Source organism: Pelophylax lessonae (assembly GCF_965119305.1).
Source record: "Pelophylax lessonae genome assembly, chromosome: 5".
Classification (NCBI taxonomy): Eukaryota; Metazoa; Chordata; class Amphibia; order Anura; family Ranidae; genus Pelophylax; species Pelophylax lessonae.
Genome location: NC_138772.1, coordinates 209,348,483 through 209,375,579, shown reverse-complemented (window position 1 = coordinate 209,375,579; position 27,097 = coordinate 209,348,483). Strand labels below are relative to the sequence as shown.

General features: G+C 44.7%; 1 protein-coding gene across 1 annotated transcript in view; it reads left to right on the top strand.

Annotated features, from left to right (window-relative positions):
* The window catches only part of AVL9 (AVL9 cell migration associated), a 122,722-nt gene that overhangs the window by 74,802 nt on the left and 20,823 nt on the right, over positions 1 to 27,097 (top strand). The window contains exons 10-12 of the mRNA XM_082258829.1: positions 3,107 to 3,624; positions 12,867 to 13,001; positions 23,703 to 23,922. Of these exons, the coding sequence (XP_082114955.1) occupies positions 3,107 to 3,624; positions 12,867 to 13,001; positions 23,703 to 23,922 (873 nt within the window). The remainder of the gene's footprint in view (positions 1 to 3,106; positions 3,625 to 12,866; positions 13,002 to 23,702; positions 23,923 to 27,097) is intronic.

The following is a 27,097-nucleotide window of genomic DNA, read 5'->3' as shown; positions in this document are numbered from 1 at the left end:
TGCTATTTATGTGAAATTTTCACCACATGTCTGTATCAGCCCATGCAGTCCATACATACAAAGAAAGCAAAACAAACAAGTTTAAAAATTCAGTTATGGGTAATAAAATGGAATGACCCAGGGAAAAAGTATTGAACACACTAACTGAAATGTATTTAATACTTTGTACAAAATCCTTTGTTGGTAATGACAGCTTCAAGATGCCTCCAGTATGGAGAAACTAGTCGCATGCCTAACTCAGCTGTGATTCTAGCTCATTCTTCCACACAAACAGTCTTCAAAACTTGAAGGTTCCGTGGGCCTCTTCTATGAACACTGATCTTTAGTTCCTTCCATAGATTTTCTATTGTATTCAAGTCAGGTGATTGGCTGGGCCATTCTAGCAGCTTTATTTACTTTCTTTGAAACCAAGCTTCCTTGGCTTTATGTTTTGGGATCATTGTCTTGCTGAAATGTCCACCCTAGTTTTATCTTCATCATCCTAGTAGAATGTCTTGGTACATTTTTCCATCTATCCTTCCTTCAATGAAATGAAGTTTTCCAGTACCGTATGCTAAAAAACAGCCCCACACCATGTTCCCACCTCCAAATTTCACTGTTGGTATGGTGTTTTTGGGGTGATGTGCAGTGCCATTTGACCTCCAAACATGGTGTGCATTATGGCATCCAAAGAATTCAATTTTGGTCTCATCTGACCAGACTATATATTCTCCCAGTATTCACAGGCTTGTCTAAATGTCGTGCGGCAAACTTTAAATGAGCTTCAGCATGCTTTTTCTTCAGCAATGCAGTCTTGCGTGATTTACGTGAATACAGGCCATGGCATTTGAGTGCATTACTTATTGTTTTCTTTGAAACAATTGTACCTGCTAATTCCAGGGCTTTTCTGAAGCACTCCAAGTGGTCCTTGGCTTGTGCACAACTCTTCTGATAATTCTTTTCACTCCTCTGAGAAATCTTGCGAGGAGCACCTGGTAATAGCCAGTTTATGGTGAAATTATGTTCTTTCCACTTCCGGATTAGGGCCTCAACAGTGCTCAATGGAACATTCAGAAGTTTAGCAATCCTTCTGTAACCAATGCCATCACTTTTTTAAGTAACTTGGTAACAAGACATCATTTTATAGGCCATCAGATGAGACTAAACTAGCTGATATTCATTTGCACTGACAAGGGGCAGGATTGCTTTCTAGGTACTGATAGATTTCAGCTGGTGTCTTGGCTTTCCATGCCTTTTTTGCACCTCCCTTTCTTCATATAGTCAATACTTTTCCCTGTGTCATTCCATTTTATTACACATAACTTAATTTCTGAACTTATTTGTTTTGATTTCTTTGTATGTATGGATTGCATGGGGTGTTACCGACATGTGGTGAAAATTTTCATGTCAAAAGCGCCTTTTGAAATCTACCTAGAAAAATGGTGACGTGTTCAACACTTATTTTACTGTGTGTGTGTGTGTGTTTGTGTGTGTGTGTGTATATACACTGCTCAAAAAAAAAATAAAGGAACACTTCAGATCTCAATGGGGAAATATATCATGCTGGTTATCTATACTGATATGGACTGGGTAATGTGTTCAGAATGAAAGGACTGAATTCAAAGACACCCCTTGAAATCAAAGTAAACAAATTTTGCTGAAATTTCATCTTTTCTGACTGTTTTTGACTAGTTTTGCATTTGGCTGGGGTCTGTGTCACTACTGGTAGCATGAGGCAATACCTGTACCCTATAGAGGTTGCACAGGCAGTCCAACTCCTCCAGCATGGCACATCAATAAGTGCCATTGCCAGAAAGTTTGCTGTGTCTCCCAGCACAGTCTCAAGAGCATGGAGGAGATTCAAAGAGACGACTGTTACTCTAGGAGAGCTGGACAGGGCCATAGAAGGTCCTTAACCCATCAACAGGACTGGTATCTGCTCCTTTGTGCAAGGGGGAACAGGATGAGCACTGCCAGAGCCCTACAAAATAACCTCCAGCTGGTGTGAATGTCTCTGACCAAACAATCCGAAAATGACTTCATGAGGGTGGCATGAGGGCCCAGTGTCCTCTAGTGGGCCATGTGCTCACTGCCCGGCACTGTTGGAGCTCAATTGTCATTTGCCTTTGAACACCGAAATTGGCCCGTCCACTACTGGTGCTTTTTACAGATAAGAACAGGTTCACCCTGAGCACATGTGACAGACGTGAAAGGGTCTGCAGAAACCATGGAGAATGTTATGCTGCCTGTAACATCATTCAGCATGACCGGTTTGGTAGTGGTTCAATGATGGTCTGGGGAGGCATATCCATGGAGGGACCCACAGAGCTCTACAGGTTAGACAACGGCACCCTGACCGCCATTAGGTATCAGGATTAAATCCTTGGACCCATTGTTAGGCCCCACACTGGTGCAGTGTATTTCCAGGTTTCTCCTGGTGCACGACAATGCCCAGCCTCATGTGGCTAAAGTATGCAGCCAGTTCCCAGGGGGTGAAGGAATTGATACCATTGAATGGCCCCCATGCTTACCTGAGCTAAATCCAATAGAACACCTCTAGGACATTGTTTCTGTCCATCCATCGCTGCCAGGTTGCAACTCAGTCTGTTCAGGAGCTCCGTGATGCCCTGCTCCAGATTTGGGAGGAAATACCCCAGGACACCATCCATCATCTCATTAAGAGCATGTCCCGACATTGTCAGGCATGCATACAAGCACGTGGGGGCCATACAAACTACTGAGTACCATTTTGAGTTGCTGCAATGACATTTCAGCAAAATGGACTAGCCTGCTGCATCATTTTTTCACTTTGATTTTCAGGGTGTATCTGAACTCAGCCCTCTGTAGGTTGACCATTTTCATTTACATCAAACGATGTGGCATCCTTTCATTCCTAACACATTTCCCAGTCCATATCAGTATAGATATCTAGCATGATATTTTTCCCCATTGAGATCTGATGTGTTTTCAAAGAGTTCCTTTTTTGAGCAGTGTATCTATGTGCGTGTGTGTTTATGTAAGAAAATTGGTGGTTCTGTTGCTGATAGAAAATATGATATACTGATTAAATTAAAATGCTTTAAGTATGTATTTTATTTATTTTAAAATGTGTTCTTTTATCATAAAGGCATGATTGAGCATGGACTAACGGACAGTTCTCAGTACAAGCCTCGACAGAGCATTGCAGATGAAGGGGTGTTCTCTTCAACTCTGACATCTCAGGACTTTATTCCTGCATCTTCCTCTGAAAGCCCTAATTCCAAAGATAATGGCATTGAAACAAAAAACAACCATTTTTTAGAGGACCGCAAATTAGAAGGACCAGTGTTCGAGCCTGGAGTGGACTTAAATGGTAGTATTGAACATCTGAAGCCTCCATCTCATACATCTCCTGAATCTACTGAGAGTGACTGGGAAACACTGGATCCAAGCATCCTAGAAGAATGTATTACAACAGATGAAGGGGAAGTATGGAATTTGGGGCCAGGGCAATCTGAAACTCTTAGTAAGGACGCTGTAACATCAGAAAATGTTCCCATTACTGTTCAGCCGCAATCAAAAGCAGGCCAGGCGGTATTTGTCCCTGGATTGATATCTGGTCTAGAAGAGGACAAGTATGGAATGCCTTTGGCAATTTTTACAAAGGTTAGTTTAACAGACGAAGAAGCACAACGGTTGTTAGGGTGCGCTTCTTTAGAAAATTAATTGCTATAACCCATGAGATACCTGAATTAGGTGGTTTATACATAGGGCCAATATGGCAGAGTAGTGCAACTAATTAAAAAACTATAAAAAAAATAAAAGAACTGTATAGTGTGTGTGTGTGTGTGTATGTATATATATATATATATATATATATATATATATATATATATATATATACACACACACACACACACACACACACACACACACACACACACACACACACACACACACACACACACACACACACACACACACACACACTGTGAGCATCATCTAAACTTGCACGGTTTAGAAGATTTTCATGGCAGCTGCAGATGTCAGTGAGCTGGCGGTAGGGTGTAATGTGATGCACAATTCAGGGCATAACCCAGTTCCCTTTTTTTTTTTTTTTGCCAACTTTATTTAAAGTGCACAGAGTGAAACTTCGTTCATTTTACTGCGCAGGAGTGCCGTGCATTGCTCTGCCGTAGACTAACATGCAATCCCTTCCTATACTCTGTAATTTAAACGCATTTTCTCTTACGTCCTCCGACAGTCGCCGCCCACTCATACAGTCTTCACTTATGGAGTATTGACTTAATCTCCACAGGAGTTTCTAGGCATAAGACTTGTAAAAGAACAATTAATCTACATAGTCACACCCATTGGGGCTGTCCTTCTAGTCCAATACCCCCCTGCATAGCCATCCCAATTCAGTTTGTCTTCTGCCTAGCTTAGGAGTGGATAGGCTTCCCTGTGCTGAGGCTACAGTCTCAGCCTTCCTCTTTTTTTCTTTTATGATTTATTTTTAAAAGATGTCTTTTTTATTTTACATTGCTAGCTGTTTATTTTATCAGCACTAGGGAATCGGACTGGCCGTTCTGGTTCTCCGGGACAGAGGGTCAGATGGAACCCCAGCCCGCCATCGAGCGTTTCGCAGGCTATGTGTTCACCCTGGTCTCACAAACGACCCATACCTGTCCATCAGGGATGCAGCCATGTGAGGTGGCTACCTCACTGGACACAGCATTGGTTCGTCCGTGCACTCAGTGTCCTGCGTTCTGGCTGGTGGCACTCCCCTGCCATCTGAGGGTGGGCGGTTTCCCGTTTGATATGAGGCACCCCACGCCATCGGGTACAGGTAAGTACATTCTGTGTGGGGCCTCTGTCTGGGGTCGGCATTCCTGTGTGTCTGTGGTGTCCCCTATTTCTGTGCGTTTTTGGGCTCCCTGATCCGGTCCCTGCAGGGGTTTTTTATTCCCTCTCAGCAGCGCTGTGTGGGTTTTTTTTGGGGGGCCCTCTCCTAAGGTCACCTTGGGTGCTTGGAGGTGCAGACGCATACGGCGACCGCTGTGGGGTTAAACACCGCCGGTCTGCCATTTTAAGTCTGGGCAGCATGTCTGGCTTCATTGTGGGCATCTCTACAGCATGCTATTTAGTGATTTTGGCGCCTTGCGGCGCCATCTTGCGTGTGGCATTGCGATCGTTCAGAGCACATGTCGGCGGCCATCTTGCCGAAGCCTCCCACTAGTTTCTATAGGCATCCATTTTCCCTTGGCCTGCAGCCTAGTTCAGCCTCCAGCGGTGCCATCACTTCCTTCTTTCTCACAGAGCCGACCGAAGAAGCTGGTAACACACTGTTGGGTGTCTGTCCTGCTGTTCCTTTCTTATCCTGCTTTGTGCACTCTTCCTGGTCAGTTTTGTCCCTGTGGGGGGTCTGTGTCTCACAGTCTTGATAGCGGTGTGCTGTGGGGGTCCGCAGCGCTCTTAAAGGGCCAGTTCAAAAAAAACTTTTTATTTCTATTATGGAATCCCAGGACAGCAAATTTCCTCCAGCTTTGGTGGGGGATTCAGGTTCCTCTGAATCCTCTACCGTCACTAATTTGGCTGCTGTTGTGGCAACTTTTGGTGTCAAAAATGGATGTGCTGATGTCTGAACGTGCTGCTAGGAAAAGGCCTAGAATTTCCCTTTCTTCTGATTCTGAGTGTGACATGGTTGCTGTAGGTAGCGTGGCCCTTTCGGGGTCTCACTCTTCTCAGGACCCGCAAGAGGGGGAGGCAGAGGTGGCAGGGGTGGATGACTCCCCCCCCCCCCCCCCCCCCCACTGGGTCGCCCGAGAAACGCGCAGCTATGGATGAGTTGATCCTAGCAGTAAAGGAAACACTACATTTGGAGGATGAGCCCACTCCTCCGGGCGTTGTGTCCTCTTTTGTTACACACAGGACCCGCAAGACGGCGCAGGTTTTTCCTTGCCCCGCACAGTTTCACCATAAGGTGAATGAGCTGTGGCGTAATTTAAAACATACCTTCGTGGTGCCCAAGAAGTTTCAACTTCTCTACCCTTTTGTGGCTACTACGATGGCGCGCTGGTGTGTGCCTCCTCAAGTGGATCACACGGTGGCCAGATTGAACAAAGCTATCCTGCTCCCTGCCGAGGACTCTCCGGTGTTTAGGGACCCTACGGATAGGAGGCTGGAATCTCTTGCCCGACACTCCTACATGGTGGCGGGTTCCATGCTCAAGCCTATTTTTGCCTCTGTGATGGTGGCTCAGGCTGTGGCGGATTGGACCAAGGTGTTCAAACACACCCTCGTGGCCGACTATGCCCCTCCCACTACCGTGGAGATGGTGGATCAGATCTATCGTGGGGTCATGTATTTGTGCGATGCGGCTCTAAATGAGGCCCCTTTGGCGATACGCCTGTCCAGTGTCGCTGTGATTAACCGTCGCTTAATCTGGTTGAAATGTTGGTCGGCTGACCAAAAATCAAGGAAGATGGTGGCTGATATCCCCTATGCGAGGTCTCGCCTTTTTGGGAGAGCACTTTACTGCCCCAGAACCCTAAGGGTAAGTTTTTCTGCGGTAAGCAGGCCCCCTCCTTTAAACCTACTCAGGGGTCCTTTCGTGCCTTCAAGGCGCAGAACAAGGGAAAACCCTTCAAGGGTCAAGGTGGCCAGAAGAAGCTCTGGTTTGGCAAACAAAAATCCGGCCAGGCTGGGTCGGTGGCTCAGTCCGCCTCTGCCTGAAGGGGCACCCTCACCAATTTCAGGGGTGGGGGGACGTTTGCGCGGTTTCCTCCAACCTTGGCTGCTCCGAATCACGGACAGGTGGGTTCAGGAAATCATTTGGTCAGGGTACAAGATCGAATTTCTTTCACGGCCGGCAAACAGATTCTTTCCCTCAAATCTTCATTTGACCCCAGGGCGGTTGCAGGACCCGCATCAGGCGGTTCAGGATCTCCTCGCCCAAGGGGTGATCTTCCCGGTGCCTCATCGGGAAAGGTTTCTGGGTTTTTATTCAAATCTGTTCACTGTGCCCAGAAAGGAGGGCAAAGTGCGTCCGATTCTGGACTTAAAAGGGCTGAACCGCTTAGTGCGCGTTCGAAAATCCCGCATGGAATCACTCCGCTCAGTGGTGGCCTCCCTGAACCCGGGGGAGTTCCTGGCCTCTATAGACCTAAAGGATGCGTATCTGCACATCCCCATTTTCGAGGGTCATCAGAGGTATCTCCGATTTGCTATCGCGGAGGATCATTACCAGTTTGTGGCATTACCTTTCGGTCTCGCTTCGGCTCCAAGGTTCTTTACCAAAGTGTTGGCGCCTGTTCTGGGCCTGTTGCGGGCACAGGGCATTGCGGTCTTGGGTTATCTGGACGATCTCCTGTTAAGATCGAGTGCCAGTCAGAGCCTGTTGCGCGATCTGTACACTACGGTCCAGACGCTCCAGGAGTTTGGGTGGACCATCAACATGCTGAAGTCGACCTTGTCGCCTTTGGTTCGTCTCCCGTATCGGGGAATGGTTCTGGACTCTGTTCAAACAAAGGTGTTCTTGCCGGAGGACAAGCTCCAGACCCTACAGAACGAGGTCAGGTCCCTCGGACAAAGAATCCTCGTCCCCCAGGACCTGTATGCGGTCCCTGGGGTTGATGGTGTCGGCCTTCAATGCGATACCGTTTGCACAGTTTCACACGCGACCTCTTCAAGCGGAGATCCTGGCCAGGTGGGACAGACTGCCTCAGTCCTTGGACCTGAGAGTGTCTCTGAGTCGCCAGACAAGAATGGACCTCTTGTGGTGGCTTCAGTCCCTGGCGGTGTCGGCCGGAAAATCTTTCCGGCCAATTCTGTGGACGGTGATAACCACGGATGCCAGCCTGTCGGGCTGGGGTGGCATTCTGGGCAACCTGTCTGCCCAGGGCACTTGGTCGGAGGAGGAATCCTCCCTCCCGATAAACATTTTAGAGTTAAGAGCGATCAGGCTGTGCTTGATCCATTGGTCGGATCGTCTTCAGGGCCGCCCTGTACGGGTGCAGACAGACAAAGCCACTGCGGTGGCGTACATCAACCACCAAGGGGGCACCAGGAGTGCCCGGGCGGCCCAGGAAGTGACCAGCATTTTATCTTGGGCCGAGACTCATGTCCCGGCGATCTCGGCAGTTCACATTCCGGGTGTGGAGAATTGGCAGGCAGATTATCTGAGCCGCCAGACCCTGGACCAGGGGGAATGGTCCTTGCACCCGGAGGTATTTCACATGCTGTGTGCGAAGTGGGGATCCCCAGATGTGGATCTGTTCGCATCTCGGCTAAACAACAAGGTGGAAAGGTTCGTGGCAAGAACGCGTGATCCACTGGCAGACGCCTCGGCTGCACTGGTGGTGCCTTGGCATCAGTATCATCTGATATATATGCCTTTCCTCCGATTCAGTTGTCCAAGTTCCTTCGCAGGTTGGCCTCGGAACCAAATCTGGTGATTCTGGTGGCGCCGGACTGGCCACGCCGGTCCTGGTACGCGGACATCGTTCACCTGGCCGTCGAGCCTCCGTGGCGGCTGCCAATGCGAGAAGATCTCCTGTCTTAGGGACCGATCTTCCATCCTGCTTTACAGTCGCTGGCTTTAACGGCTTGGCTGTTGGAAGCCAGGTCCTGAGAGACAGGGGTCTCTCTTCAGAAATCATTCCTACTTTGATCAAGGCTAGAAAAGCCTCGTCTGGTAAGATTTATTACCGTACATGGAAAGCTTATTTTGCCTGGTGCGAGTCCAGGGGCTTCTCTCCTCGTTCTTACTCGGTGGCGAGAGTGTTGGCTTTCCTCCAGTCTGGTGTGGACCAGCGCCTTGCGTTGGCCACGATTAAGGGCCAGGTATCTGCACTGGCTGTTCTTTTTCAGCGCCCTGTGGCGTCTCATTCCTTGATTCGCACCTTCATTCAAGGTGTGCGTCACTTGGCCCCTCCCAGAAGGGAGCCCTTACCTCCATGGGACTTGAACTTGGTTCTGTCCGTGTTAGAACGCTCCCCGTTTGAAAACATCAGGGAAATCTCGTTACCTCTGCTGTCTAAAAAGGTTGCCTTTCTGGTAGCGATCACTTCTGCTCGCAGAGTGTCGGAGTTGGCGGCGTTGTCTTGCTGTTCCCCTTACCTGGTGGTTCATAGGGATAAGGTAGTCTTGCGACCTAATCTGTCCTTTTTGCCAAAGGTGGTTTCGGAATTCCACCTGAATAAGGACATTGTTTTACCTTCGCTTTTTGCGAACCCTAAGCATCCAAAGGAGGTTGCCTTGCACTCCTTGGATGTTGTCCGGGCGATCAGGGTTTACCTGTCGTCGACTGAATCCTTTCGGAAATCGGATTCTCTCTTTGTCCTTCCTGAGGGACCTCGGAAGGGTATGGCTGCGTCTGCAGCAACCATTGCCAAATGGATCAGACAGACCATTGTACAGGCCTATTCGTTGCGGGAACGGGTTCCTCCCTTCCCTGTCAAGGCGCATTCTACAAGGTCGTTGAGTGCGTCCTGGGCCTTCCGGCATCAGGCCTCGGTGGCCCAGGTGTGCAAAGCAGCGACTTGGTCGTCGGTGCACACCTTTTCCAAATTCTACAAAATTGATGTTCTGGCGTCAGCTGATGCCTCCTTTGGCTGCAAAGTGTGCGGCAGTGCCAAAGGGGACCCTGGTTTGTGTGGGTCCCTGGCTGTTGGGGTTGTTTTTCCCCTTGGTTATTTGTTTTCCTGGGTTGTTGCTCATGTTGAGCCCTTTTTTTGGTTACCCAGAAGGTTACCTTTCTGTGCATGTAAGGTTCCTTTCTCTAATGTGGGTACTGCGTTGCTTTTCTGGCGATTGCATTGCACACCCCTCATGTCTACACTGCTTTGGGACGTCCCCATAAGTGAAGACTGTATGAGTGGGCGGCGACTGTCGGAGGACGTAAGAGAAAACTGAATTTTTGTAAAATCTTACCGTAAAATTCCTTTCTCTGAGTCCTCCGACAGTCGCCGCCCCCGCCCCTCTTTGGGGTTTTTTTTATACACTATCACTGCTACACTGGTATTGGACTAGAAGGACAGCCCCCATGGGTGTGACTATGTAGATTAATTGTTCTTTTACAAGTCTTTTATGCCTAGAAACTCCTGTGGAGATGAAGTCAATACCCCATAAGTGAAGACTGTATGACTGGCGGTGATTGTCGGAGGACTCAGAAAAAGGAATTTTACGGTAAGATTTTACAAAAATTCAGTTTTATCATGGCTCACTATACTGCACTTCCAGGCGGCATTGCAGTGTGAACAGGACACAGAAAACAATTGTTTTCTGTGTGTCCTAGTGGTGACCTCCATTCATCCAGTCATTTTAAAATGCAGGTCACCGCACTGTGTGTGAACAGTGCCTTAGAAATGGGCTTGTGGGTGAAGTAATAAAAATGGGATGATAAACAGCACATTCGTTAGGAAGTGTTCGGTTACTGACCCTGTTAGATAGCGAGTGGAAATTTCTCTACAGTGAATAAGAAGAAACATATTTAAACTAAGGTTTCTTTCTAAAGCTAAATACACACTAGAAGTTTTTTTTTTTTTCATTCAACCCAACAGGCTGAATCAAAAAAAAAAAAATGGACAAATGGCCAAGCGATGTTAATGCGGCAATCATGCCCTCTGTACTTTTGTGTTCTGACAGGGAGGCTGTCTCTGCCAGAATGCACTGATCAGCACTTGCAGCCATTGGCTGATCATATGCTGGTTTTCCAGAATGCCTGTTTGGCAGATGCCAGTCACCTGACCAGTTCTGTAGAACAGACAGCTGTACATACAGGCTAAAAGTTGGCCAATTTTCAGCCTGTGTGTACAAGGCTTTATTTTTTGGGTTTACTTGATAGTATTAATAGCTCAGTAATTGCTTTACCTGTTGAGTGAAAGAACTTTTTAAATAAAAACACATTTATATGGCCTGCCTTTTAAGCCCGTGTGTTTGAACGGGGCTTGTGTTTTTATTGCCAAAACTGCAAAAATGTAATAAAAAATTGTATGGAGGGTGAGGATTGATGTAGAAACAGGCTTTTCTGTTAGACCCCGTTCACACTGGGGCGACCCGACTTTGCCGGGCGACCTGTGAAGTCGCAGTGCGTAGCTCGCACCGCGACCTCAGAGCTCGGAGCGGCCGGCACGGACTTCATATCATTGAAGTCAATGCAGGTCGCTCCAGGTCACCCCAAAGAAGCTCCGGACCCTTGTGTTGCTCCTATTAGAACGGGTCCTGTGCTGCTCTATGGCAGGCGACTTGTCAGGCGACCAGGTCGCCTGACAGGTCGCCCCAGTGTGAACGGGGTCTTAAGGTAAAAAAAACTCATTGACTTTAAGCTTTTGGCTGACTTGCACAGAAAAAAAACAGCAGTGAATAAGAATGGAAACCCCAATATCTTTAACCTTTAGTAGAATTACGCTCCCTGTGATGGTAAGGACTTGTCTTTAGGCAGGCAGGTAAACAAGTCGGAGATCCCCTCACACATAACATAAGATGCATCTGTTCCTCTAGCTTTTAAAGAACAAACATGATGTTTATGCAGGGGTTCCTGGTACAGGACAAAGTAAATATGTGGCAGGACAGCGGATTTGTGTTAAAACGGAAGTAGACTTTTTTTTTTTTGTTTTTAAAAAACATTAGCTGACAGATACGCGTCCAAATGAACTATTACATTTACTAACCGTTGCAGTGGCTGGGAGTGTTGGGTAAACTGTACATAGCCTCAGCTCTATGGTATGGGAATTTCATGTCCCACTTCTGGAACAAAATTGAGTTGAGCTGAGCGCTGCTCAGCCATTCACGGAGAGCGAAGAATGAATACAAAGCTTCCTTTGAATGGTTGAGGCAGGCAGATGACGACATGTTCTCCAACTCACCTCTGTCAGAATACAATAGCTCAATAGGAAGGATTTACCCATCCGCATCAAATGTGAGGATGGGGTAATCGGATAATTTTATTTAGTTATTTATTTATTTTTTACGTTCAACCTGCTAGTCAAATAAAAAGAAATTAATGTATGTATGGCCAGCTTTAGGTCTCTTTCACACGGGCGGAGTGCCCGATGGAGTCCGTTCTGCTCAGCGGGGGATCGATCTGCTGATCCCCGCTGAGCAGGTGGATGACAGCTCCGTCTCTGCTCTGTGTGCAGAGACAGAGCTGTCAGAGCCCCATTCTCCTCTATAGGGAGATCAGATGAGAATGGACCGCCCATCCGTTCTCATCCGATCCTCCAGAAGGAAGGAAAATAGGGTTTCCATCCGGATTTCACGGACAGGATTGGATCGGATAGCAGCTGGTGTCTACGGAGATGTCTCTGCTGACATCTGTCGCTCCATAGGCCTGCATGGAGCATCCGACTGACAGGCGGATCGGATCGGAAAGCCCATGTGAAAGGGGCTTAAAGTGATGGTAAAGGTTCGCTTTTTTTTTTAAAATACGTAACTGCTCTGTGCAAGGATTTTGCACAGAGCAGCCCCAATCATCTTCTGGGGTCCTCTGCTGGCTCTCCTGGCTCCTCCTCTTCATCGAGTGCCCCTACGGAAAGCCGCCTACACTGGGGACAGACCCGCTGCTGTGGCTGTGAAGAGCAACACGAGGGGGCGAACTTCAAAAATTGGGTGCAACTCTGCTTCTGGTGATTTCATGTGGCGTACCCTAAATGATAAAGCATATAGTCAAAAAAATATTCAGTTATTAGGTCTGTGCCAGAACATGATTGGAAGTATACTTTTACCTTCACTCTTGTTCCAGTGTACGTTCTCTAAAGTAAACAGACAGGAAAAATACATATTCACAGACTAGTGGTGGTAAAGGAGAACTGCACTTTTCAACTTGGGTAGCACTATTCCAGAAAAGCCAGACCCAAAAATAAGCATATTAAATTGAGGTTTTTACATTTTACTTTATTCTGTTCCAGGGTTACCTGTGTTTGCCATACATGGCACTGCAGCAGCATCATCTTCTCTCTGATGTCAGCATACGTGGTTTTGTGGCTGGAGCTACCAACATACTCTTCCGACAACAGAAACACCTGAGTGATGCCATTGTTGAGGTAAGCAATTACTCAAATCTGAGCTCAGTATTTAGGTGGACGTCAGGCATGTGTTGAGTCTTTGTTCATTTAAAAAAAAAAAATGAACACTGCCTTGTCCTGTCTTAATCACTTTTATACAAAGACCCAACAACTCAAAAATGTATATAAAATTGTGTAGAAACAGTCTCTTCTGGTGAAGTGGAAAACTCATTGATTTAGCTTCTGGTTGACTTGCACAGAAAAAAGCAGCAGTGAATAAGAATGTCAAATCCAAGGCAACTAAAATAACTTTAGCCTTAGTATAATTATGGCAGACGGTTTACAATAACTTTAATCTATATTGCGATTTTCTAAAGTTTTTTTGTATAAGAAATTTTAAATATACTCTCTAAGCAATGATAAATCACAGATAAAATAATCTTCAAATGCATCTTTTCTGAATATTAAATTATTTATATAGATTACTGTGGCTGAACTAAAAGGGGGAGAGAGATGTCGCTCTCCTACATTAGAAATAGGTCATCACTTCCTCTCAGGCACAGTTAATAGATCATATTTATAGGAGTTGTTGTCTTGGTCTGATGTGGGAAGAATGGTCCCTAAAATGCACATGATAAAATGTGGAGCTGGCCTGATATCTAGAAATCACTGTAAATCCATGTAAATTGTCAGTATTTAGGCTGCACGTTAACTTGAAAACACTTACGTACATTTTCTAAGGGTAAAAAATTCTGTTTTATGTAGCGTTACATTTCAGTCTGTGCTATGGAGGAAACAACCCATCCACCCAAAGAAGACATCCTTAAGCCTCGTACACACGTACCGATTGTTGGCCGTAAATTTTCGGCCAACGTCCGATCGGCCGATTGTCGGCTTGTTAGTATGAGTCTTCCGACAACCGACTGCGACTTTTCGGCCGAACAAAATCTGGTGTGCATGCTATAAAATTTTTGTTGGCCAACAACAAAACAGCCAATTGTTCCTCAGTCAGTACAGATTTCGGCCAACAAAAATCAGATGAGCAAGACTGGGCATGCTCAGAGAAGAAATAACACACTGAAAGTTAACCATCACATGACATCACTTCTGCAGTTGGTTGTTGTTGGCCGCCAAAATTCGTGTGCAGTCTAGAGCACATTTCAACCAACACACTGGACAAAAGACGGCCGATCGGTCGGCCGACAATCGGTACGTGTGTACGAGGCTTTAGTTGTGCTTAAATCTGGAAAAACCTGTAGTATTTTAAAAGATTAGATATGCAGACTTCCTGACACCAAGGGTAATTGGAACAGGGTGGTCCCACAGCTTTTTACACCTCTCCCCTTATCTTGGACAATCAACATCTGCTCTGACACATTCTTGTATTAATTTGACTAAGGTGACTAGCTACCTATGTAGATAAACATACTAGGGTATCATCATTTTGACACTTATTAGAACTGAAGAGGTGGATTGAATAAGCTACGAAATGTCTTCAACATTGTAATCCAGTTGGATGTCTCTAACTGCAACTAGCTATGCAATAAATGTTACTTCACAAAACCAATGCAAAAGAAACCACTAAAAATCTGTGAAATTAATTGTGAAGCCTTAGGCCTAGGCCCCTTTCACACTTACAGTCCGTTCAGTTCATCAGTTCAGTCACGTCAAAATGTATCCGTTTTTCTCCTTTCACCCTTTCGGGACGGCCTACATATGAGAGATTGTGGCTCCACCCCACAGGAAACACCACTAATTTGCAGCTGTAAAAAGGTCCCACCCATCCTTGAGCTTCAGTTCAGTTGTGTTTCCAACCTCACACCGGAACGTTTGTTTTTTTTCGCTGACCTAAAGGCAAATGAGTGTCTGATAGGTAACCCTGGAAGGCAGGTACGGACGGCCTATGAGAGGTTCCTCCTATCTGTGTCCTGGAAACAGGAACTTACAGGTCGCAAAAACATGCCAGGTAGTCGGTTACCTTAAGGAGAAGGTCCCTCCATACCTGAAGTCCTGTTGTCTCTGCAGGAAGAGTCTCCTCCATTGCGGGAAGGTAAAGATTTTCGAATTTCCCGCCAAGGAGCGCGCCTCAATCCTCGCTGTGAAGACCGGAAGTTCCGGTCAGGAGAGAGCGATACCCAGAAGAAAGCGCAAGTTGGAGGAGAAGCCGGGTCCACGAGTATTCATGGCAGAATCTCCGGCTACAAAGGGGCTGAAACACCTCAAAGAGACTCAAATGACCGCACTTCCCACAGAGGAGAAAGCGGAGGTGCAGGTGGCTACAGGACCGTGTACGTGACTACACCGGTGGCGGTCGATTGCTGTCTATTGGAGACAGGCATGCCTTGTCCTTTCCTGTATTGAGCAGCCGCAGTGGTAGACTAAATATGTCTGTTGCACACAAATGTGTTTTGTCTTCTTGTGTTTATGCACAGGTCTTCCAGCGGCACAGGAGGCCCCTGCCAAACCCCCTTCTAACACCGACACTAGCATGACTAGAAAGTGTGGGAACTGTGAGGATAAGTTGTCTAGGTCTTACTTAAAACCTTTATGCCATATATGTATTAACAAATTGTCAGGGCAAGAAGCATCAGTTTTAATGAAGGATTTCCTCAAATCAATGCAAGATGAGATGCTAGCTACTATTCAGTCATTTAGGACTACAGCAGCTATCCCTCAGACCCCAACGCAGTCAGAGGAAGTATCCAAGGATAACTTATCCTCCCAGGATAGTGGGTGGTCAAGAGGACCCTCTACTTTCTGGTCAGGATCGCAAACCATTCCCTCATCACAGGTTAGGGAACAGGAGGATCCAGGGGAAGGCACCTGTCACATTAGATCTCCGTCCAGTTCAGACAAGGAGTCAGACAGTGACAGTGAGAAGGAAAGGAATAATTTCAAGAGAAACAAAAGCCTCTTTCCTTTGGAATCTATGGAGAGTCTCCTTAAAGTAGTACATGCCACTGAGGGAATCCCAACTCCGGTAAGAGTCTTCCATTAAGGATAAAGTGTACAAGGGCTTGGGAAGAGCCCAGTACAGAGCACTTCCCATTCACCAGTCTTTAAAACACATCATTCACCAAGAATGGAAGTTTCCTATGAATGCCTTATCCAGACCAAAAAACTGGAAAAGAAGGTATCCCTTTGAGGAACAGGAATTGGAAGAGTTTATAAAAAGTCCTAAACTAGACGCTCCTCTGGCCCAGCTATCAAAGAGGTCAGATTTGTCCTTTGAAAATGCTGGTCATATTAGGGATGTCATGGATCGCAAGATCGAATCCTTACTAAAAAAGGCTAACTCATATAATATGACTATGGCTCTAGCAGATACCTGTATGGCCAGAAATGCAGATTTCTGGATCAAGGAACTGTCAAAACCTATCTCTACAATGGAGGGATCACAAGACCTACTAGATTCCCTATCTCTGTGATTGGGAAAACAGTGTCTTAGCAGACTCAGCGGTAGAGTCAATATTCGCCTCGGCAAGAACAGCAGCTCTGATGAACTCTGCTAGAAGGGCAGTTTGGGTCAAAGAATGGGAAGAAGATGTATCTTCCAAATTAAGGCTTTGCGCATTACCCTTTGAAGGGTCATTTTTGTTCGGTTCAGGACTGGATGATGTTTTATCCAGATCCGCAGAGAAGGGGAAAAAATTCCCCACTAAGAGGAAGGACAAATTCGGGAGGTATTCCTTTCGGAACTTCCAGGACAGAAATAAAAAAAGGCCTTTCAGGGGACAAGCCAGGAGAGGTGGTCCTGCAAAGGGAAAACAAGGAGCTAACTTATTGTTCCTTAAACCTGGACCCAAGCCTAAAGAGACCAAGTGACGCCAGCATCAGGGTAGGGGGCAGGTTGGCCCATTTTACTTCCCAATGGGAAAACATCTCAGCCAGCCCCTATATTCTCCAGATCATCCGGGAAGGGTACCGACTGCAGTTTTCCTCTCAGCCGGTGACAGAAATAACAATGACTTATTCCTCAAAAGTAGAACAAAAGAGGAAAGCACTGCTAGAAGGTATTCTGGAACTAGCAGAACAGAGGGTGATTTCACCTGTACCAATAAGTCAGGTATTCCAAGGTTTTTACTCCCACATATTTGTGGTGCCAAAACCCTCAGGGAAATTCCGGCTAGTCGTAAACCTCAAAAAATTAAACAAATTTCTGATATACAAGAAGTTCTCTATGGAGAACATTTATGCGGTCAGGAAAAATCTGTTTCATAACATCTTTATGACCACATTGGATCTAAGGGATGCTTACCTACATGTCCCAATCTATCCGGAACATCAAGCATTTCTCAGATTCGCAATTGTGACGGAAGAAGGAACTGCACATTGGCAGTTCAGAGCTCTTCCCTTTGGCTTAGCAGCAAATCCAAGGATCTTTACGAAGATCTTGGCAGAAGTAGTAGGCCATTTTCATCTGCAGGGCCTAAGTTTGATCCCTTATCTGGACGATATGTTGATCTTTGCAAGATCAGCAAAACAGGCCATGGCAGACACCCAAAAAGTGATGTCAGTCCTACAGACGGTAGGGTGGCTGATAAATGTGGAGAAATCCTCAATACAGCCAGCACAGGTTCAAGTCTATCTGGGGTACAAGATAGATTCCAGAGTAAAGAAACTTTTTCTCCCAGAGGAAAAGGTGGAAAAAGTGGTCTCAGCGGTGAAAAATGTCTGTTCTCTTCCTTGGTGTTCCAGGAGACAGATCATGAGAATTTTGTGACTGATAACAGCATGTATCCCTGCTGTAGAATGGGCCCAATTACACTCACGAGACCTTCAATTTTTCCACCTGCTCTCCTGGAACAAGAGACAGGAGTCCCTAGACGAAAAAATTACACTCTCCCCTCAAGTAATATCGCTAAAATGGTGGACAGTTTCCCAAAATCTGAAGGAAGGTCGACTCTGGGGCCAAGAGCAACCTTTAAGAATCACCACGGACGCAAGTTCCGAAGGGTGGGGAGCTCACCTATAGGGAGCTCATGCCCAGGGCACCTGGGATATACAGTTAAGTCAGGCCTCATCCAACTACAGAGAGCTGAAAGCGGTGGGAAAGGCCATAAGAGCTTTCGAAAAGGACATTCTAAGGAAAGAAGTCCAAATCCATTCAGACAATGCTACAGCAGTAGCTTACTTGAATCATCAAGGGGGGACCAGATCAAACGCCATGTTAAAATTAGCTCAGGAGACACTGGGTTGGGCAGAAAAGAGAGTGATTTCTCTTTTGGCAGTGCACATAAAAGGGAAGGACAACTGGGAAGCCGACTTCCTCAGTCGTCATTCCATCAAGCAGACAAAATGGGAACTGAATCCCAGAATATTTCAACTGCTAGTCCAAAAGTTTGGTCAACCAGAAGTGGATATTTTTGCCACTTGGCAGAACAAAAAAGTAAGGCGGTTCTTCTCCCTGACACATCACAAGGGTATGTTGGGCCTGGATGCTCTAGAACCCCGAGAACAGGCCAATCTGGATCCGTGGACAAATCCTCGTCTGCATGAAGGGACGCCCTCACCCGTTTTATGGGGTGGGGGACGTCTTTGCTTCTTTCCTGAACCATGGACTTGATTCACGACAAATGGGTCCACGAACTGATCCGATCGGGTTACAATGCCACGGCCGTGGCTTACATCAATCATCAAGGGGGCACCAAGAGTGTCTTGGGGGCCCGGGAGGTGGCCGAGATCCTGAATTGGGTGGAAAAGTTTGTTCCAGCCCTTTCTGCAGTGCACGTTCCCAGGTGTGGAAAACTGGCAGGCGGATTACCTGAGGAGTCAGGTGGTGGATCAGGGGGAGTGGTCCCTTCACCCAGGGGTGTTTCACCTCCTGTGTGTATGGTGGGGGACACCCGATTTCGACGTGTGTGTGTGTGTGTGTGTGTGTATGTATATGTATGTGTATATATATATATATATATATATATATATATATATATATATATATATATATATATAATGTGTATATATATATATATATATATATGTATATGTGTGTGTAACTGTTTGTTATTGAATAACTGTGTCCCTTGAAAGTTCGGTTGGAAAGTTACTTTTCTATTACTGAAGCTCAAGGATGGGTGGGACCTTTTTAACAGCTGCAAATTAGTTGTGTTTCCTGTGGGGTGGAGCCACAATCTCTCATATGTAGGCCGTCCTGGAAGGGTTAAGAGAGACCGTTACCGGTACACTAATGGTAAGTTTTTCATCCGTTTATTTCTACATCCACTACCAATGCAAAAACGGACCGTTTGTCAGTTTTTACATCCGTTTTTCGTTCCGATCCGGTTTTTTTGACGGATGAAAAATAGGGCATTCATCCGTTCCAAAAAACAGACATTGACAGAAGCAGATGAAAACGGATGTTAACGGATGATCATCCATTTTTACATAGAGATGCATTGATGTCCATTTTTCATCCGTCAACGGAGGGATGAAAAACTGACAAACGGGCCATATGTGTGAAAGGGGCCTTAAGGCTCGTTCACACACCATACGTGCATGAAAACTGATGGGAAAACCATGCAGATTTCACTTGCAGTGATATTAGTTTACATCAGTTTTCGTGCTCATTTTAGTGAGTTTTTTATGCACGTTGACATCAGTTTTCATGCGCTTCAGTTATGTGCCCTGTTCACATCATTTTTAATTTTCATGTCAGTTTTTTTTCCCCATGCAGAAAACTGCATAACCGTTGCAGATTCCTGCACAGAAAAAATCTGCACGTTGTGGCGTGTAATAGACCTTTTCTGAATCTAGCAATAAAAATGTTTTCTAAAATCGCTGTCTAAATATGTTAAAAATAAGTTTTATCCAAATGCAACGTGACTGCAATCCTCTGCACATCTCAACACAGAGTGGCTGGTGGGCATAACTATATGATCTGCACTAGTGCCACAGTGCAGGGATGGGCGATGGTGTGGCAGCAAAATAGACTACAAAAGATACAGGCACACTGCGTGCTTTCACAGCATCCTGTACCTCTGTATGGCAAGACATGGGCCGCAAACTCGCCATGCAAGCATGGATCAGCTTCCATGTTTAGCATGGACAGTTTAGAACAAGGAAGAAGGGGGACTGACAGGATCAATCAGGTTTTTATAAGCAGATGCATAAGTACCATAATAAACATGTTTAAACATGGTATAATTAACCACTTCCCACCTGCTGTATTGTAAAATGACAGCAGAGCGGCTCTCATTCTGGGCTTATGTCATATGACGTCTGCCCATTCAAATGGCGCATGCACGCGATCAGGAGCACGCAGCGTAGCAATGTCTGTGGCGGCCTGTCCCCAACACAGTTCATCACTGACCGTGGTAAACAGCCAATGACTGCAGCTGTTTACCAAGCGATTGGCCGTGATTCATTCACAGCCAATCACAATTGTAAACACAGACTGGTAACTGCCTGTTAGATCCTGTAAGATAGGTCATCAGTTCATCAGGTGTGATCAGGTGTAATCAAATTTCAATGGTTGGTACTATAGCTTGTAGACTCTAAAACTTTCACAAAGACCAAATAATATACACTGATTTGTTTTTTTTTTTTTCTTTTTTTTTTACCAAAGATATGTAGTAATATACATTTTGGCCAAATTTTATGAAGAAAAATTAATAATTTGCAATTTTTTTATAACCGAAGCAAAGAAAAATGTGTTTTTGTTTTTTTACAACATTTTGGACCCGTGCTATTGAAAGCACAAAAATAATTAAAAAAAAAAAAAAAAAACAGAAATGATTTAATATCACCAAAATAAAGCTCTATTTGTGTGAAAAAAAGGACACACATTTCATATGGGTACAGTAATTGTCACTCAAAGTGTGGGAGCACTGAAAGCTGAAAATTGGCCCGGGCAGGAAGGGGGTGAATGTGCCCAGTAGGCAAGTGGTTAAAGAGGCAAACAGTATAAAAATATATTTTAACCGCCTTAGCGGTAATCCCGAGCGTGACTCGGGGTTGATTTTTCATTGCAGGAACGGTAACCCCGAGTCACGCTCGGGGTGGATTGCAGAGAGCGCAGCGGTGTTCTCTTACCTTATCCTGGCGATCCAGCGATGATCTCTCATTGCTGCGACCGCCAGCCGAGAGTCCCGCCGCTCCTCCGTCCCTCCGTCGGTACGATCACTTCCTAGTTCCGTTCCCTGCAGCAGCAATGCTGCATGGGAGCGGAACTAGGGAGGGAAATTCAAAAAAAAAAAAAAAAACGTTACACAAAACACACTTTATATTATATTATATATATATATATATGCATATATATATATATATATATATATATATATATATATATATATATATATATATATATATATATATATATATATGCATATATATATATATATATATATATATATATATATATATATATATATATATATAATATGCACACACACACACACACATATATATATATATATATATATATATATATAATTATATTATTGATTCAATTATAATTCATGCGTTATATATTATATATATATATGTGTGTGTATATATATATATATATATATATATATATATATATATATACACACACACATATCTGTATATAATATATAATGCATGAATTATAATCTAATCAATAATATAATTTTATTATATATATTATATATTAAATAATAAAATATTATTGATTTGATTATAATTCATGCGTTTGTGTTTCAAATTTATCACATCTGGGATGTCTACTAGAGTCTTGTTTTGGTCAGGTTTAAGTCAGTAATTACTAAGAATTGTAGGCCTATAATACATAACGCCAAATTTCCATGAAAAGAATTGTACCGCTTTTGGTATGTAATTCCAGACATAATCATACCGCCAGGGAGGTTAAGATAACAAACACATAAAACTTTGCTAGTACCCTTTTGGTTGTCTTGCTATTCCTGCTTTTATAGATTATTTAATAAAGATGGGATTTTATTGCCACCTATTCCAGTCTAAGAGTGGCAAATATTTTACAGGTGTTTTCACTCCAGCGCAACATAAATGCTGTAGAATTTGTTAATGGCAGGTTTGAGGCCTATTTTTAAGAAGAAAGTCGTAGAAATTGCATTTTAACATGACCTTGTCATTCATAAATTTTAAAGACCGGTTACCTTAGGCTAAGTTCACACTTGCAAAAAATTCTAACATTGGCACGAACGTGAACCAACATGCGATAAAAGCTCACTCCAGACACAATCAAAGTGATTTTTTCTTTTTTTTATACTTAAGGGGGGTGTGAACAGGGCCCAACTGTACCTTTTTTAAATGTGTTTTCATTAACAGCTGATGGATGTAAACCATTTAGACATCTTGATAACCCAGAAATACAGCTTGTACTTTAAGCGTAGATAAAATTACACCAATTTTAAGTAGTATTTTTTGTTCCATCTCTTAGCCCCGGTTCACACTTGTGCGTGTGCGGGGTTCGCATGTAATGTCGGAGCGCACTGCTCCGACATTACATGCGATCAGCTGTGCGGTGCGAGTTTAGCCATACAGTTTGTATGGCTAAATTCGCATCGCACCCGCAGCAAACACGCACAGGAGGCATTTTTGCTGCCGCATCAGGATCGGATCGCACAGCGGTTCACACTTGTGCGATCCGATCCTGTGCGAACTGCACGATCGCACTGCGATATGCGATCAAACTGTGGGTGTCGTTAAGATTACATTGACACCCCCAGCGTATCGCATATGGCAGTGTGAACTGCCGGGGGTGCGTGTGCGATGCGGGAAAAGGCTGCGAATTCGCAGCCTTCCCGCATCGCATATATGTGAACCGAGCCTTAAACAGAATAAGGATCCTATCAGTTATTTTGTTGACAAGGAGCTTGATGATCAGAGGAAGCACAGTGATGGAGAGATTAAAGTGATTGTAAAGTTTACTTTTGTGGTTTTTTTTTTTTTTTTTTTTTTTACCTTCATGCAGAGAATGCACTATATTAAAAAAAACCTTCCTTTACAACCACTTTAATTGATCAGTCTGCTGCTTTTCCTGTACTGTCCAGTCACAACCTGGGTATAGTACAAGACCTAGAAGTGTTACTTAACTGCTGTAGATAAAAAAAAAAAATCAGGTCCCTTCCCTACAAAACAGGGCTGTGTTGTGAAGCAGAGATGTGTAAATTTCAGAGTTAGATGGACAGAAATACATATCTTTTGGGAGATAAAGAAGTCCAAATGGTGTAGCATTGCAAACATCCCGCATGTTGCACATGCGTTGTCTGCAAAAATAGGGTAAAACAGGTGGTGATGAGGCATCACATCGCTTCCTCACCTCACTGCCTGTCAGTAGACCCCGAAGAACGATCTGAATGCGGATCATGCTTCAGAGGAAAGGTAGGTTTATATGCAGGTCTATTTCTACCCTAAGGAAAAACCTCTCGTGCAAATAGTAATGCCCTCTTAGTTGGGTCAATGGAAATGTCCTAACTGTAGGATTTCCCTTGTATTCCTGTCCCAGTGGCAACCATGTTATTTTGGATTTCCCATCACTTTTTATTCCACTGACAGTGGTTACCAGGACAAATATGAAGGGCGGATTTCCCCAGTGGAGATACGGACTGCAATAAAATCCTGAAAGTGCTTTCAACACTTCTCCACCAAATGATTTATTAGCTTTGTGATGCCAGGTTGTTATTAACACATGCACTGTGCATAGTTGTAGACCAATTTGCTTCCTGTAAATTTAAGGTGGCTATGGTATATCTTAAGTAAGTTTTAAGCCTTTTTTTTATTCTGGTTTCTGAAATCCAGGTTGAAGAAGCACGAATCAATATTCATGACCCAGAGCTGAGGAAAGTGCTAAACCCAACAACAGCCGACCTCCGTTTCATTGACCACTTAGTAAAACATGTGACTGAAAACCGGGATGATGTTTTCCTTGATGGAACAGGCTGGGAGGGTGGTGATGAATGGATCCGGGCACAATTTGCACTTTACCTTCATTCTTTGCTGTCTGCTACAACTCAACCAGGTATTGTAACTGTTCTTAGTGAAAGGACAATTGTGTCGTAATGTTTTGTTTAATAAAGTAAAACTATAGTATTTTTTACTCGAATATCCGATATGTACATGGCGCCAAAAAAAAAGGGTTTATTACTAATCTTTGGATAGTGGGCAGTGACATCCAAATCCTTCCATTCTGTCCCTATGACTAACTGTGCACCAGAAACCTACTTGGTTTTAGCACAACCAACATTTACAGAGTTATTTTTGTAGGTGCATATAGCGATTTCAGGTTTTAGTTGTATTATAGTTGGGAAAAAAAGGTTAAAATTTTGTATTTGTGCTACAACCCAGTGGCTTTGGGTACCCAGTTTAATTTAATTTATATCCCTCTGGCATGAATGCATAAAACCCCTGACATACTTCAGTTTTAACCACTTGCCGACCGCCAGCAGTACATATATGGCGGCAAGCGAAATGACATAACTGTACATCGTTTCGCCGGACCGCTAGTGGGGGCGCGCACCCGTGCCAATTGGCTACAGGGGGAGCCAATCTGCAGGTCTGGCGGCTGCGATCGCTCTTAATGGAGACAGAACAGTGGTCTGCCACTGTAAACACAGCAGACTGCTGTTCTGTCAGTAATGAACACAGAGATCCTGTGTTCCTCCTATTTAGGAACACAGGTCTCTATGTTCATTAAGCAATTCTCACACAGAAAGCACCTCCTAGGAACACATTAAACCCTTTGATGATCGCCCCTGGTGTTAACCCCTTTCCCACCAGTGTCAGTACAGTAACAGTGCATATTTTTAGCACTGATTACTGTAGTAATGTCACTGGTCCCCCCAAAAGTGTCAAATGTCAGGTGTCCGATCTGTCCACCACAATGTCGCAGTCTCCCTAAAAAAATCACTGATCGCTGCCATTACTAGTAAAAAATAAATCTAAATGACATAAATCTTTCCCCTCGTTTGTAGAGGCAATCATTTTTGCGCAAACCAATCAATATACACTTATTGGGATTTTTTTTTTTTAAACCAAAAATATGTAGCAGAATACATATTGGCCAAAAATTATGAAAAAATTTGATTTTTAATTTTTTTTTTTAATTGGGAATGTTTTATAGCAGAAAGTAAAAAAAAAAAAAAAAAAATATATATATATATATATATATATATATATATATATATATATATATATATATATATATATATATATATTTCTCTATCGCTCATTGACAGACGTAGTCTTCTTGATTCTCAAGAGCTGGGTTATGTTGTCTCCGCAGGAGTAGGACTAGGCAGAATGACAAAACGTTCTGGCTCCACCCTAGGGGCAGTCCCTGAGGGTATATCCTCCCTCTCTCTGCTACAGGGAATCAGTTTTTTTCTGTCTAGTCAGGAGCATAGGAGGTATAATCCTACCTTATGTGCAGTGTATCTCTGTAGATCCATATGTCACCTCTTAGCAGAGTGCAGGTGGATGTGCTGGGAAGACGATATCGGCGGTCCGCCGCCATTTTGCCGTAGACCGTATACATGTATGTCCTCAGGTCACGCCGGCCGCCATGTTTTTGGAGTCTTATGTCTCTTCTATGGGGGCGGCCATGTTTTGTGAGCCCAGCTTCCTCGTGGAGGGCTGGGAACGCCGGAAGGCGTACACAGGGGGCGGAGCCACGCCTTCTGCCCGGGAAAAAGCAAACAGCTCCTTCCAGTCTGTGTAAGACAGACGCTGGCTGCAGTTTGTTGGAAACTGCACTGCATCGGTTGGTGAGCCTTGGGGGTCCCTCTCTCTCTCTCTCTGGGATCGAGAAGCAGGTACTCTGAGGGGCGCTATTGCGCTAGGGGGAGACACACAAAAAAAAAAAAAAAAGAAAAAGTTTTTTTGTTTTTGCTGGCAAAGGTGTCCTGTATTAACATGGACCCTGCCACTCATGTATCTCTTCCGGATCCCCTCGAGGGGTCTGCGGGATCCTCCAGCACCCCATTGACAATTGAATCTTTGTCAGCTATTATGGAAACTTTTGTGTCCCGGGTGGAAGTGGCTTGTCAGGGACAGGGCGCAAGAAAGCGACCCCCGCCTAACCCCTTATTATCTGAAACCTCGGATTCAGACTCTGAGCCTATTTCTGCAGTTGCAGGTACTTCATCTGGTATTGGTGTCTCGGGTCCTGTCTCTTCAGACAGTGAGGAGGATGTTTCGGCATCCGCCATAGCCCGAGAGGAAGCGTTGGTAAACGCACTCATTGTATCTGTTCAAGAGACTTTAAGGTTACAGGGTATTCCATCAGAAATAGCTGAAACTGAGATCCCTTTTGGGACTAAAAAGCGCATCAAAGTGGCAAAGGTTTTTCCATTGCCCAAATGTTTTGGCAATCCAATCGATGAAGAATGGCGTCTGCCAAAACGCACCTTTAATATTTCTAAACGCATTGACAGGCGTTATCCGTTTGAGGAAACCCTTATTAAGAAATGGACAGAACCACCTGTGGTGGATTCACCCATTGCTAGATTGAATAAAGCCACGGTTATTCCTTTAGAAGACGCTCCGTCTTTTAAAGATCCAGTGGATCGCAAGATAGAAGCTATGTCTCGCACCATGTTTTCCTTGATTGGATCAGCTTTCAGGCCAATAATTGCTATTGGTCTGGTTTCGCAGGCTGTAACTGAATGGACCAAGTGGTTACGCCGGGACTTAGAAGAAGTCCCTCAGGCGGTATCAGATTTGTTGGAACAAATGATACAGGGGTTACAGTTTGTATGTGATGCGGCGTTAGACGCCACTCCATTAATGGCGCGAGCATCAGTCTCAGCAGTGGTTCCCAGGCGTACACTGTGGCTAAAAGGTTGGTTAGCCGACCAAGGTTCCAAAAAAGCATTGGCTAATATCCCCTTTTCAGGGGAGCGTCTATTTGGAGCCAACTTAGATGAGATCATTAAGGATCTCACGGGTGGAAAGAGCACCTTTTTACCGCAAAATTTTAAAGGTAGAGGAACTCGTCAAAGACGAGGGCCTTCTTTTTCTGCTCACAAGAGGTTTTTTCGTCCAGCGGGTGAAAAAACTAAGTCCTCCAAAGCTCCTGCAGGAGGCGTCAGGGGTCGTTGGTCGGGCAAGCAAAAGCCCGCCCCCTCCAGACCTGAAGATAAACCATCCAAAGCCTGAAGGTGCGCCCCCACCCATAACTGGGGTGGGGGGACGTC